The sequence below is a fragment of the Cherax quadricarinatus genome, chromosome 64 (assembly GCF_038502225.1).
Source record: "Cherax quadricarinatus isolate ZL_2023a chromosome 64, ASM3850222v1, whole genome shotgun sequence".
NCBI classification, from domain to species: domain Eukaryota; kingdom Metazoa; phylum Arthropoda; class Malacostraca; order Decapoda; family Parastacidae; genus Cherax; species Cherax quadricarinatus.
Window position 1 is genome coordinate 332,513 of NC_091355.1, and position 13,126 is coordinate 345,638.

The 13,126-nt window shown below is 42.2% G+C and overlaps 1 protein-coding gene across 1 annotated transcript in view; it reads right to left on the reverse strand.

The window, feature by feature from the left end:
- Nucleotides 1-430: 430 nt before the first annotated feature.
- Nucleotides 431-13,126, reverse strand: part of LOC128700040 (RNA-binding protein Musashi homolog Rbp6) — a 398,577-nt gene continuing 385,881 nt past the window's right edge. Inside the window, exons 4-5 of the mRNA XM_053792976.2 lie at nt 4,727-4,811; nt 431-556 (exon numbers count right to left, since the gene is read on the reverse strand). Of these exons, the coding sequence (XP_053648951.1) occupies nt 491-556; nt 4,727-4,811 (151 nt within the window). The 3' untranslated portion in view covers nt 431-490. The remainder of the gene's footprint in view (nt 557-4,726; nt 4,812-13,126) is intronic.

The window sequence follows — 13,126 nt, forward strand, 5'->3', positions numbered from 1 at the left end:
AACAGGAAGTCCCTTACACTACTGCAACAGTGACAGCATGAGGCGGCCGATAGGATACAAACCTTAGTTGAATAGGAAACTTTTCGGTCCTGGGACCGAGTGATGAAGGTCCCAGGACCGAAACGTTTTCTAATATGTCCTGGCGTTTACTTAGTTTCTTCCTGCACCTCACCATCTTCCATTAACACATTCTCTGTGTGCAGTTTGTGTTGTCTTAATAAAGCTCCTGGAGAGCGAAACATAGCTGTAATAAACGTCTCATTACTCATTTACTTCATATATATATATATATATATATATATATATATATATATATATATATATATATATATATATATATATATATATATATATATATATTATATAAATGAAGTCTGTCGGTAATTCTACCATTATTACCAAAAATAGAGTTACATTATTACACTACTGGTGCACAATGCTGATAAGTTCTTGTACAACATGTACAACACGTACAACTGCTCGTCCTTGATCAAGTACAAGTGTTCTTTCTTACCTTTGGATGAGCCCGCCGTGGGAAAGCGACTTTCGGATCGATCTGTTGGGAAAAGCAAGAGGAAGTCATGAATGTCGGTCTCCTGTGAGGCGGAGGTGAGGGCAAGTGTCATACACAGCTTCAGAAGTAGGTATGTTCAGGCCCTGGAGTCAGTTCATTGAGGGGATTTCTCATCCAAGGAATTGAAGCTGCTCTACCCTTCCTCGGATCAAACCTAATCTCCCGTTCCCCAGGGCCTGTATGGTCCAAACGAGTTTAGCGATTTCTCGTGATTGTAATATTATTACTGTTACTACTACCACTACAACTACTGCTGCTGCTGCTGCTGCTACCACCACTCTTACTACCACTACCACTGCTACTACTATTACTACTACTACTACTACTACTACCAATAATAATAATAATAATAACAGGCCCTGGACGCCAAAATCAATAAAGCTGGTCATCAAAATTGAATATTACGGGGCCAGGAGCTATGTATCGACCCCTGCAAACACAGTTAGGCAAGTACAACTAGGGGGCAGAAGTGCCCTTTATGACAGATGCTGATAGATATTGGGACTAATTCAATTATCATACCGTGTCACTCCTGCTATAATTATCAACACTAGACTGACGTGTGCCTATAAATCACTCTGTGATTTATGTTATTAATTATGAAGCCAGGGTTAAATAACTTATTGATTTCCAGGTACACTAAACACTTCAATCTCCGTCTATCTCAATTTTGGTGCCCAAATTATGTAAACGATGTAGGAAAAAATGGGGATTGAAAAAGACAGGAAAAATCATCGTCTTCCACCAGTGCTGATGTCTCGGTAATCATCTGAAGAAGTGTGCAGAGGCAGACGAAATCTTTCGTCAGTATGGATTACATGTGTCTTAATCTTCAACTAGCCGGTATAATATACCATTTGTAACATTAAATAACAAAAAAGGCACAATACCGTGACTGGAACGATATACAAATAACCCGTACATAGAAGAGAGGAGCTTAAGACGACGTTTCGGTCCGACTTGGACCATTTACAGTCACAAAGTGACTTTGTAAATTGTAGATGAATGGTTCAAAGAACCGACACGTTGTTAAATTAGACACATGTGCAACTCTTGGGTATCTTTATTGAGGAAACGTTTCGCCACACAGTGGCTTCATCAGTCCATGCAAAGGATAAACTGGAAGAGCAGGAGGAGAATGAGGTAATCAGTCCCTCAACCTTGAGTCGATGTGGTCAGTCCATCAATCTTGAATAGAATACGGCATATGAGCGGAGAAGCTTATAAACCGTATGGCAGGAGAGGTACAGCAGTGGTAGGTGGTGTCACATGTGTCCAGTGTGGAAGTAGGTCGTGCCCAAGGGTTAGGCAAGCGAAGAATTTGTATGGACTGATGAAACCACTGTGTGGCGAAACGTTTTCCCAATAAAGATACCCAAGAGTTGCACATGTGTCTAATTTAACAACGTGCCGGTTCTTTGAACCATTCATCTACAATCCTGTCAGACACTGCAACTTCTTGGGATCTTAATACTTGGGAATTCTTTGCTTGCCTAACCCTTGGGCACGACCTACTTCCACATTGGACAAATGTGACACCACCTACCACTGCTGCACCTCTCCTGCCATACGGTTTATAAGCTTCTTCTCCGCTCATATGCCGTATTCTATTCAAGATTGATGGACTGACCACATCGACTCAAGGTTGAGGGACTGATTCTCCTCCTGCTCTTCCAGTTTATCCTTTGTATGGACTGATGAAGCCACTGTGGGGCGAAACGTTTCCTCAATAAAGATACCCAAGAGTTGCACATGTGTCTAATTTAACGACTTTGTAAATGGTCCAAGTCGGACCGAAACGTCGTTGTAAGCTCCTCTCTCATATGTGCGGGTTATTTGTATAACATTGCTTGAGAATAGTCAAGGAGGGAGCTTAGGTTAGGTAAGGGAAACAGGACAAGTGTTTCCTGAGTCGGGTCTTAATCATATGATGACCCGCAGTTGGGGCTTTGGGTCATCTGACCGAGGCCTTCCGCTGGCTTACCTGTCCACCCCTTTAAAAAATATGGCTGTATATAAACAATTTCATGTGATGACTCTTAACAACATTTCTATTACAGAAGACAGATATATTATTATTATAATTGGAAAGCGCTAAACCCGTAGGATTATACAGCAGAAGTCAGGTATAAATAGTAAGAAAAATCCAAGATAAGGAAATAATGTACATATCTTAAACCTTCCAGGGAAAATATGTTGAAGGAAGAAATCACATACGTAACTTCAGTCTGAGTTAAGAATGAGAAAAGAATATTGTGAAGGAATTAAATATTGAATGTGATAGTTGTGGTGTCAGTTGAGGTGGGATACTGACAGCCAAGATGATATGGAAGTTGATGTCATTAGATTTCTGTCATGTCACAGGTTGTCTGTCAGAGCATTGCCATGCGTTAGTATATATATATATATATATATATATATATATATATATATATATATATATATATATATATATATATATATATATATATATATATATATACATACATACATGAGGGGAAATGCTTGCTGCATACTTGGCTCGCGTCCGGCTTCGGAAAAGCTGGAGGAAATTCATGAGCTTTAACACATTGTACCATTGTATTCATGTTTGTGTATTCTGTAAATGCGTTCTGTTTATTAATAAATGTTCACATAGAATATAAAATATAGGGGGTGGTAGGAGAAGAAAATATTCAAACAGCTCCAGGGAGAACCTTGAGTTTTCCCTGAGGTACGTTTATTGTCTTCTCTGAGGATGAGGGTCCCCAGTCCAGCTATAGAGGTGGTACTTCCCTATATATATATATATATATATATATATATATATATATATATATATATATATATATATATATATATATATATATATATATTGAAAATGTCTATTTATAAAGGCCCTTTTAGGCTTAACTGTGTGTGGGTATGGAAGTGACCGTCTAGCTTCGGCTAGGCACCTGTACTTATCTATGGTCTGTCTGTATAACTAAGTACTGTGTAAAAATACACACAAATACAGTGTAATGCGATCCTTTATTGACAACGTTTCGCCCACACAGTGAGCTTTATCAAGTCACAAACAGATCTACCTGGGTAAAGAGTACATGATAATACATAGTGTTGAGAGTCAGGTGGAGAATGATGGGTAGGTTGTTTGAGACGGACTTGCAAGGTTCGTCTTGTAGGTCAGAGGCCCCGCAAGAGAACTAGAAAGCCAAAATGCTGCCGGGTAACGGAGCCTAGCATTTATTAAACAACCAGTCTTTAGCATTAGAATGCCATGGCGTTAGAATACATGAAGTCACCATACTATGGAGTTAAAAGGTGGCTCTGTGCTAGAATGCCATGGCGTTATAATGCCATGAAGTCAGGATACTCTGGAGGTTAAAGGTGGATCTGTGCTAGAATGCCATGAAGTTAAAATATCATGGAGTAAGAAAATGAAAGATAAATCCGTTTCTAAATACCATGAAGTTAGTATGCCATGGTTGTTCTCCAGTATGATATGTCATGAAGTAAGGCAGTAAACAATGGATGTACTCCAGTATGTCATGAAGTAAGGCAGTAAACAATGGATGTACTCCAGTATGTCATGAAGTAAGGCAGTAAACAATGGATGTGCTCCAGTATGTCATGAAGTAAGGCAGTAAACAATGGATGTGCTCCAGTATGTCATGAAGTAAGGCAGTAAACAATGGATGTACTCCAGTATGTCATGAAGTAAGGCAGTAAACAATGGATGTGCTCCAGTATGTCATGAAGGCAGTAAACAATGGATGTGCTCCAGTATGTCATGAAGTAAGGCAGTAAACAATGGATGTGCTCCAGTATGTCATGAAGTAAGGCAGTAAACAATGGATGTGCTCCAGTATGTCATGAAGTAAGGCAGTAAACAATGGATGTGCTCCAGTATGTCATGAAGTAAGGCAGTAAACAATGGATGTGCTCCAGTATGTCATGAAGTAAGGCAGTAAACAATGGATGTACTCCAGTATGTCATGAAGTAAGGCAGTAAACAATGGATGTACTCCAGTATGTCATGAAGTAAGGCAGTAAACAATGGATGTACTCCAGTATGTCATGAAGTAAGGCAGTAAACAATGGATGTACTCCAGTATGTCATGCAGTAAGAGTCACAGGGTAAGGTAACATAATACTGGAGGATGGTCTCACCTTCTTGCCGTCGAGTTCATGAGCTGCGAGAGTAAGTACTTTATCCACACTGGACGGGTCACTGAAGGTCACGAACCCAAACCCTCTGAAAGGTCAAGAAGCTTGAGTTAGAATCCCCGTAACACACTTATAACACACCTTTGTAATACACCTGTAATACACAACATACCATTCGGGCACTCTGAAATACATCTGTAACACATTTGTAGTATATCTTCAACACTCCTTTAGCACACTTGTAACACACTTTTAGCAGACCTGGAACACACTTTTTACACACCTGTGACACACTTTTTCATAAAACACTTTGCAACGGCACCTGAATTGCTGAGGGAAGAGTGTGTGGAACAGTGACCACACTGAACAATTACTCTCTGCTAAATTCTTACACCAGTAAATATTATAAAAACACAAAATGGGTGACTTGTGTGTTTGGACATAACTCTGTGTGTGTGAGGGGGTGAGGAGTGGCACTTGTGTGGTGAGTGCCATGTGTGATGGTGTATTTTGAGGATGTGTGGTGATGGTGTATTTTGATGGTGATGTGTGGTGATGGTGTATTTTGATGGTGATGTGTGGTGATGGTGGTGTATTTTGATGGTGATGTGTGGTGATGGTGTATTTTGATGGTGATGTGTGGTGATGGTGTATTTTGATGGTGATGTGTGGTGATGGTGTATTTTGATGGTGATATGTGGTGATGGTGGTGTATTTTGATGGTGATGTGTGATGATGGTGTGTTTTGATGGTGATGTGTGGTGATAGCGGTGTATTTTGATGGTGATGTGTGGTGATGGTGGTGTATTTTGATGGTGATGTGTGGTGATGGTGGTGTATTTTGATGATGTGTGGTGATGGTGGTGTATTTTGATGGTGATGTGTGGTGATGGTGTATTTTGATGGTGATGTGTGGTGATGGTGGTGTATTTTGATGGTGATGTGTGATGATGGTGATGTATTTTGATGGTGATGTGTGGTGATGGTGATGTATTTTGATGGTGATGTGTGGTGATAGTGGTGTATTTTGTGTGGTAATGGTGGTGTATTTTGGTGATGTGTGGTGATGGTGGTGTATTTTGATGGTGATGTGTGGTAATGGTGGTGTATTTTGATGGTGATGTGTGGTGATGGTGGTGTATTTTAGTGATGTGTGGTGATGTTTTTTTTTTGTATGTAGTGGTTTTGATCTATGATTTTAGCCCATATACATTTTTAGGATAATCATGTGTGTGTGTGTGTGTGTGTGTGTGTGTGTGTGTGTGTGTGTGTGTGTGTGTGTGTGTACACTCATTTGTACTCGCCTATTTGTGGTTGCAGGGGGTCGATGCATGTGTGTGTGCACCTGTGATTTTTTTCCCTTAAAACCCGTTGATGACATGTAAAAAAAGCCTCACCTGGAGAAAATGTGAAACTCACCTGCGTAGGTTAACTTGTATCAGCTTGCAATTACAGAACCAACTGCTAAAGCAATTATGAGAAGTTGCATAAAGTCAGAGGTCATGATGCAAATGATTTACATCAATTATGCAACAATTACTCGCTAGTTCCCTACAGTGTAATCTTCACTAATTACTCACCAATCTTCTAACGACCTACGATTCTCAAAAGTTACATTTTCCAATATATAAAAAGTAATTCCTTCATTCTAAAGTCTTTATATAGTTTGAAATTTCAAAAAAATGTTAAATTATACTATTTTTTAAAACATTCTAATCGTCAAAAGCAAATTAGATACTATATCATAAAAGAAATAATTCTATAGATGCCGATTATCCAATTATTTTTGTGCACCATTGATACAACTGGTGTGTATTTTAGGGTGTGATATGTCTTTAAATTTCAAGGTTAATAAATTCTCAAATGTTGTCATGTACATGACTTTTGACTAATAGGTCTTCTTTACAAATGTCAGCTGATTCCTGACAACACAGGTCAGCTGATACCTGACAACACAGGTCAGTTGATACCTGACAACACTGGTCAGTTGATACCTGACAACACAGGTCAGTTGATACCTGACAACACAGGTCAGCTGATACCTGACAACACTGGTCAGCTGATGTCTCACAACACAGGTCAGCTGATGTCTCACAACACAGGTCAGCTGATACCTGACAACACAGGTCAGTTGATACCTGACAACACTGGTCAGTTGATGTCTCACAACACAGGTCAGCTGATACCTGACAACACAGGTCAGTTGATACCTGACAACACAGGTCAGTTGATACCTGACAACACAGGTCAGCTGATACCTCACAACACAGGTCAGCTGATGCCTGACAACACAGGTCAGCTGATATCTCACAACACAGGTCAGCTGATATCTCACAACACAGGTCAGCTGATACCTCACAACACAGGTCAGCTGATACCTCACAACACAGGTCAGCTGATACCTCACAACACAGGTCAGCTGATACCTCACAACACAGGTCAGCTGATACCTCACAACACAGGTCAGCTGATACCTCACAACACAGGTCAGCTGATGCCTGACAACACAGGTCAGCTGATACCTCACAACACAGATCAGCTGATACCTCACAACACAGGTCAGCTGATGTCTGACAACACAGGTCAGCTGATACCTCACAACACAGATCAGCTGATTCTTAACTCGCACTACTTTCTACCCTTCTCTAGATATCCTTCCCCTTTCAACCTCTTTTTCCCTTTGCCCTCCCAATTACTACCAATATTTCTCCTCTTCCCTATACCCGGACCCTTTATCAATATTATTTTCCTCCTTCCCTCCTCTCCTTCCTCTAAATACTGATCTTTCCAGTCCCTTCTCTCTGTCCTTCACTGCAAGCAATTCTCCACCCTTTTCAATTCCTCTCTTTTTCAAATTCTTCCACTTCTTCATATTTTTCCCCTTTTCCGTTTCTCATATTGCCTCGTAATTTTCTTATGATTCTTCCCTGTGTCAATTCTTTACCTCTCCCCTTTCTCTCCTCACCCACCATACCTTCCCTCTTTTGTTCCCACTTTCAATCTCCCTTTCCCCCCACCACCAATCATGCTTCCCTCTTCCCCACACATTCCATTCCCTCCCCACTTTTAAAGTTTCCTTCCCATCTCCCCACCTACCTTTCATTCCATCTCCCAGCTTACCCTGCCTTCCTATTCACTCCCCATTACTCATACTCCCCTCCTTCCCCACCACGTGTGGTCTCCCCTACACCCCTATAGCCCATTTCCTGGAGTAATGAGGTGATGGGTCAAGGGGGTGGATAGGAGGTAGGGTGATGGGATAGGAATGGATGTAGGGGTCATGGGGAGGTGAGGGAGAGGGTGATACTGACCGTCCTTCCTTCGCTCTGAAAAGAGCGAAACATGACTTAAAGCTCTACCCAGAGCGAAACACGACTTCCTAAAGCTCTACCCAGAGTGAAATATGACTTCCTAAAGCTCTACCCAGAGTGAAACATGACTTCCTAAAGCTCTACCCAGAGTGAAATATGACTTCCTAAAGCTCTACCCAGAGTGAAATATGACTTCCTAAAGCTCTACCCAGAGTGAAACATGACTTCCTAAAGCTCTACCCAGAGTGAAATATGACTTCCTGAAGCTCTACCCAGAGTGAAACATGACTTCCTAAAGCTCTACCCAGAGTGAAACATGACTTCCTGAAGCTCTACCCAGAGTGAAACATGACTTCCTAAAGCTCTACCCAGAGTGAAACATGACTTCCTGAAGCTCTACCCAGAGTGAAACATGACTTCCTGAAGCTCTACCCAGAGCGAAACAACACTACACAGAGCGAAACAACACTACACAGAGCGAAACAACACTACACAGAGCGAAACAACACTACACAGAGCGAAACAACACTACACAGAGCGAAACAACACTACACAGAGCGAAACAACACTACACAGAGCGAAACATAACACTACACAGAGCGAAACGACATGAAACCTAACTTAATAAAACTGTACATTGAGAACTCTACATAATAAAGCTCCACATAGAGTGAAAGATTTTGAGAAGAGGCAACCAAATTACAAGTGCACAACTATAGCCAAACAAGAAAACGACAACCAAACAAAAATACCAACGAGTAAATTATCTGTCGTAGCCAGTGAGTATCTAACATACAAACTCAAGTCAGGTTATTACCAACTTTAAGTTGAACTAGGGAGAGGGGAGAGGTTGATCCTGTGTGGGGGGAAGGGAGAGGGAGCATGGAGAGGGATGAGGTAGTACGGAGAGTGGGATGAGAGAGAGAGAGAGAGAGAGAGAGAGAGAAAGAGGCTGATTTTTATTATGAAGGGTCAGCCAGTTTGTGCTGTGATGAATCAACTGATTTGTGTTGTGATGAATAAGCTGATTTGTGTTGTGATGGATCAGTTGATTTGTGTTGTGATGGATCAGCTGATGTGTGTTGTGATGGATCAGCTGATGTGTGTTGTGATGGATCAGCTGATGTGTGTTGTGATGGATCAGCTGATGTGTGTTGTGATGGATCAGCTGATGTGTGTTGTGATGGATCAGCTGATGTGTGTTGTGATGGATCAGCTGATGTGTGTTGTGATGGATCAGCTGATGTGTGTTGTGATGGATCAGCTGATGTGTGTTGTGATGGATCAGCTGATGTGTGTTGTGATGGATCAGCTGATGTGTGTTGTGATGGATCAGCTGATTTGTTTTGTGATGGATCAGCTGACATAAAGGGGTGACTGCTGAGCAGGAAACCTGACTTGGATCAGAGAATGGAAATCGTAAATGGTGGAGAGAGAGAGAGAGATGGGGGGAGGGGACTCCAAAATGATTTATGGTGGGGGAGGGGAATGGAACCCAAAATTATAGATGCTGCCTGAGGAAAGAGGACCAAAATTATAGATGATGGTGGAGGAAGGGAAGGGAGACACCATATGATAGATGGGGAAGGGGGGTGGAAGAGACCTGGGAAAGGCAAGATGAGGAAATGTAATGGGTGTCAGGCATGATATTCGCTGCTAGATGATTTAATGGCCATTAGGGAATGAATGGAACTCTGAGATAGCAACCATCATCGTTCTACCCATGCTAGACCAATATCATTCTACTTATGCTAGGCCACCATCATTCTACTTATGCTAGGCCACCATCATTCTACTTATGCTAGGCCATTATTCTACTTATGCTAGGCCATCATTCTACTTTTTCGAGGCCATTCTACCCATGCTAGGCCATTCTACCCATACTAGGCCATTCTACCCATACTAGGCCATTCTACCCATGCTAGGCCATCATCATTCTACCTTTGCTAGGCCATCATTCTACCCATGCTAGGCCATCATCGTTCTACCTATGCTAGACCACCATTCTACCAATGCTAGGCCATCATTCTACCCACGCTAGACCATCATCATTTTGCCCATACTAGACCATTCTACCCATGCTAGACCATCATTCTACCCATGCTAGACCACCATCATTCTACCCATGCTAGGCCATCATTCTACCCACGCTAGACCATCATCATTCTACCCATGCTAGACCACCATCATTCTACCCATGCTAGGTCATTCTACCCAAGCTAGACCATCATCATTCTACACACACTACACCATCATTCTACCCATGTTAGACCACAATTCTACCCACGCTAGACCACCATTCTACCCACGCTAGACCACCATTCTACCCACGCTAGACCACCATTCTACCCACGCTAGACCACCACCATTCTACCCACGCTAGCCCACCACCATTCTACCCATGCTAGGCAATCATTCTACCAACGCTAGATCATTATACACACGCTACACCACCATCATTCTACCCACATTAGACCATTCTACCCATGCTAGACCACCACAATTCTACCCCTGCTAGACCACCACCATTCTACCCATGCTAGACCACCACCATTCTACCCATGGTAGACCACCACCATTCTACCCACGCTGGACCACCACCATTCTACCCACGCTGGACCACCACCATTCTACCCACGCTGGACCACCACCATTCTACCCACGCTAGACCACCACCATTCTACCCACGCTAGACCACCACCATTCTACCCACGCTAGACCACCACCATTCTACCCACGCTAGACCATTCTACCCATGCTAGGCCACCATCATTCTACCCATGCTAGACCAACATTATTCTACCCACTCTAGACCATTCTACCCACGCTAGACCATTCTACCCACGCTAGACCACCACCGTTCTATCCACGCTAGCCACCATCATTCTACCCACGCTAGACCATTCTACCCATGTTAAGCCACCATCGTTCTACTCGTGCTAGGCCACCATCATTCTACCCATGCTAAGGCACCATCATTCTACCCATGCTAGACCACCATCATTCTGCCCATGCTAAGCCACCATCATTCTACCCATGCTAGACCACCACCATTCTATCCACTCTAGACCATTCTACCCACGCTAGACCACCATTCTACCCATGCTAGACCACCACCGTTCTATCCACGCAAGCCACCATCGTTCTACCCACGCTAGACCATTCTACCCAAGTTAAGCCACCATCATTTTACTCATGCTAGGCCACCATCATTCTACCCATGCTAGGCCACCATCATTCTACCCATGCTAGGTCACCATTCTACCCATGCTAGGCCACCATCATTCTACCCACGCTAGGCCACCATCATTCTGCCCATGCTAGGCCACCATCATTCTACCCATGCTAGGCCACCATCATTCTACCCATGCTAGGCCACCATCATTCTACCCATGCTAGACCACCATTATTCTGCCCATGCTAGGCCACCATCATTCTACCCATGCTAGGCCACCATCATTCTACCCATGCTAGGCCACCATTATTCTACCCATGCTACGCCACCATCATTCTACCCATGCTAGGCCACCATCATTCTACCCACGCTAGGCCACCATCATTCTACCCATGCTAGGCTACTACCACCATACAGAGCCACCACTACTATAAGTAAGGTTATCCCAGGTAATTCTTAGGTTATCCCAGGTAATTTATACCCAATATAAAGTACCAGGAATAACCTGAAAAAATGTCAAAGCAACTTTTATCCACCGGGTCCTCTATCACTGCTATGTCACTGCCAGTCAACAGTGGACTGCAGAAGCAACTGGCTGGCAAAACGTTTCCAGAATGAAGATACCTAAATGTTGCATAAATCTCTTGTTTATCAATGTGTTTATGATTCATTACCTTTGCAATTATTCATGAGTGTGACCAGCTCTACCTGGAGCTCATTACCTTTGTAACTTGGTCATGATTATGACCAGATCTAGTTCATTACCTCTGTAACTTGCTCAGCTATCAAAACTTTGGAGTCCAGTCCCTGGACCCATTATGTACCTCTGTAATCTTTTGACTACCGCCCACAGGATGGGTATGGGATGACTACCGCCCACAGGATGGGTATGGGATGACTACCGCCCACAGGATGGGTATGGGATGACTACCGCCCACAGGATGGGTATGAAGATTGAGATGCTGCATAAGTGTCTCAATCTTCAACTTGTCGGTTTTTCAAACCATTCATCACAGGATGGGTATGGGATGACTACCGCCCACAGGATGGGTATGGGATGACTACCGCCCACAGGATGGGTATGGGATGACTACCGCCCACAGGATGGGTATGGGGTGCATGATAAACATATTAAACTAAAAAAACTTATCAACGTCTCAGTTGAATTACAGTGATTATCAGATACAGTCGGATGCGAAAAATTTCACTGACTTCTCACTGCATATCAGTCAATCTTTATTTCTTGATATTATACTGTTAAACTTTAATTGAAACACGTAAAAAATTTACATGAAGAATTACTTCTATTATCGCAAATTCCGAGAATTATTGCAAGGTGCTAGAATTTACCTGCGTGACTGTTTACAAAGTTAATCGGATAACAGATTAATAAATATATCAAGGAGTCTTGAAATCTGCTAGAAGAAACATTACCTTAATCTTGCTCGATCATGGAGGGTAAACAGCGGATTTTCAACCTGGTATTGATTGCATATACCTGGTATTGATTGGATATACCTTATATTAATTGGATATACCTGGTATTAATTGGATATTCCTGGTATTTATTAGATATTCCTGGTATTTATTAGATATTCCTGGTATTTATTAGATATTCCTGGTATTTAATAGATATTCCTGGTTTTCATTAAATATTCCTGGTATTAGATATATCTGGTTACTATTAGATATATCTAATGATGAGTCGGATATACCTGGTACTGATTAGAACAAAAACTCATCTTTTATACGAAAAATAAGGATATAGAAGAAGTACCTTAAGACGGCGCTAAGGCCCATCCAATGTTATTCTCAAGTCACAACTGAGGCAAGAAATGTAGAGAAGGCCAGAAGACAATACGGTGGGGGCTGAGGAAGAAGGGAATAGTGGTTATGGTAGTAGTAGTGGTAGTAGTA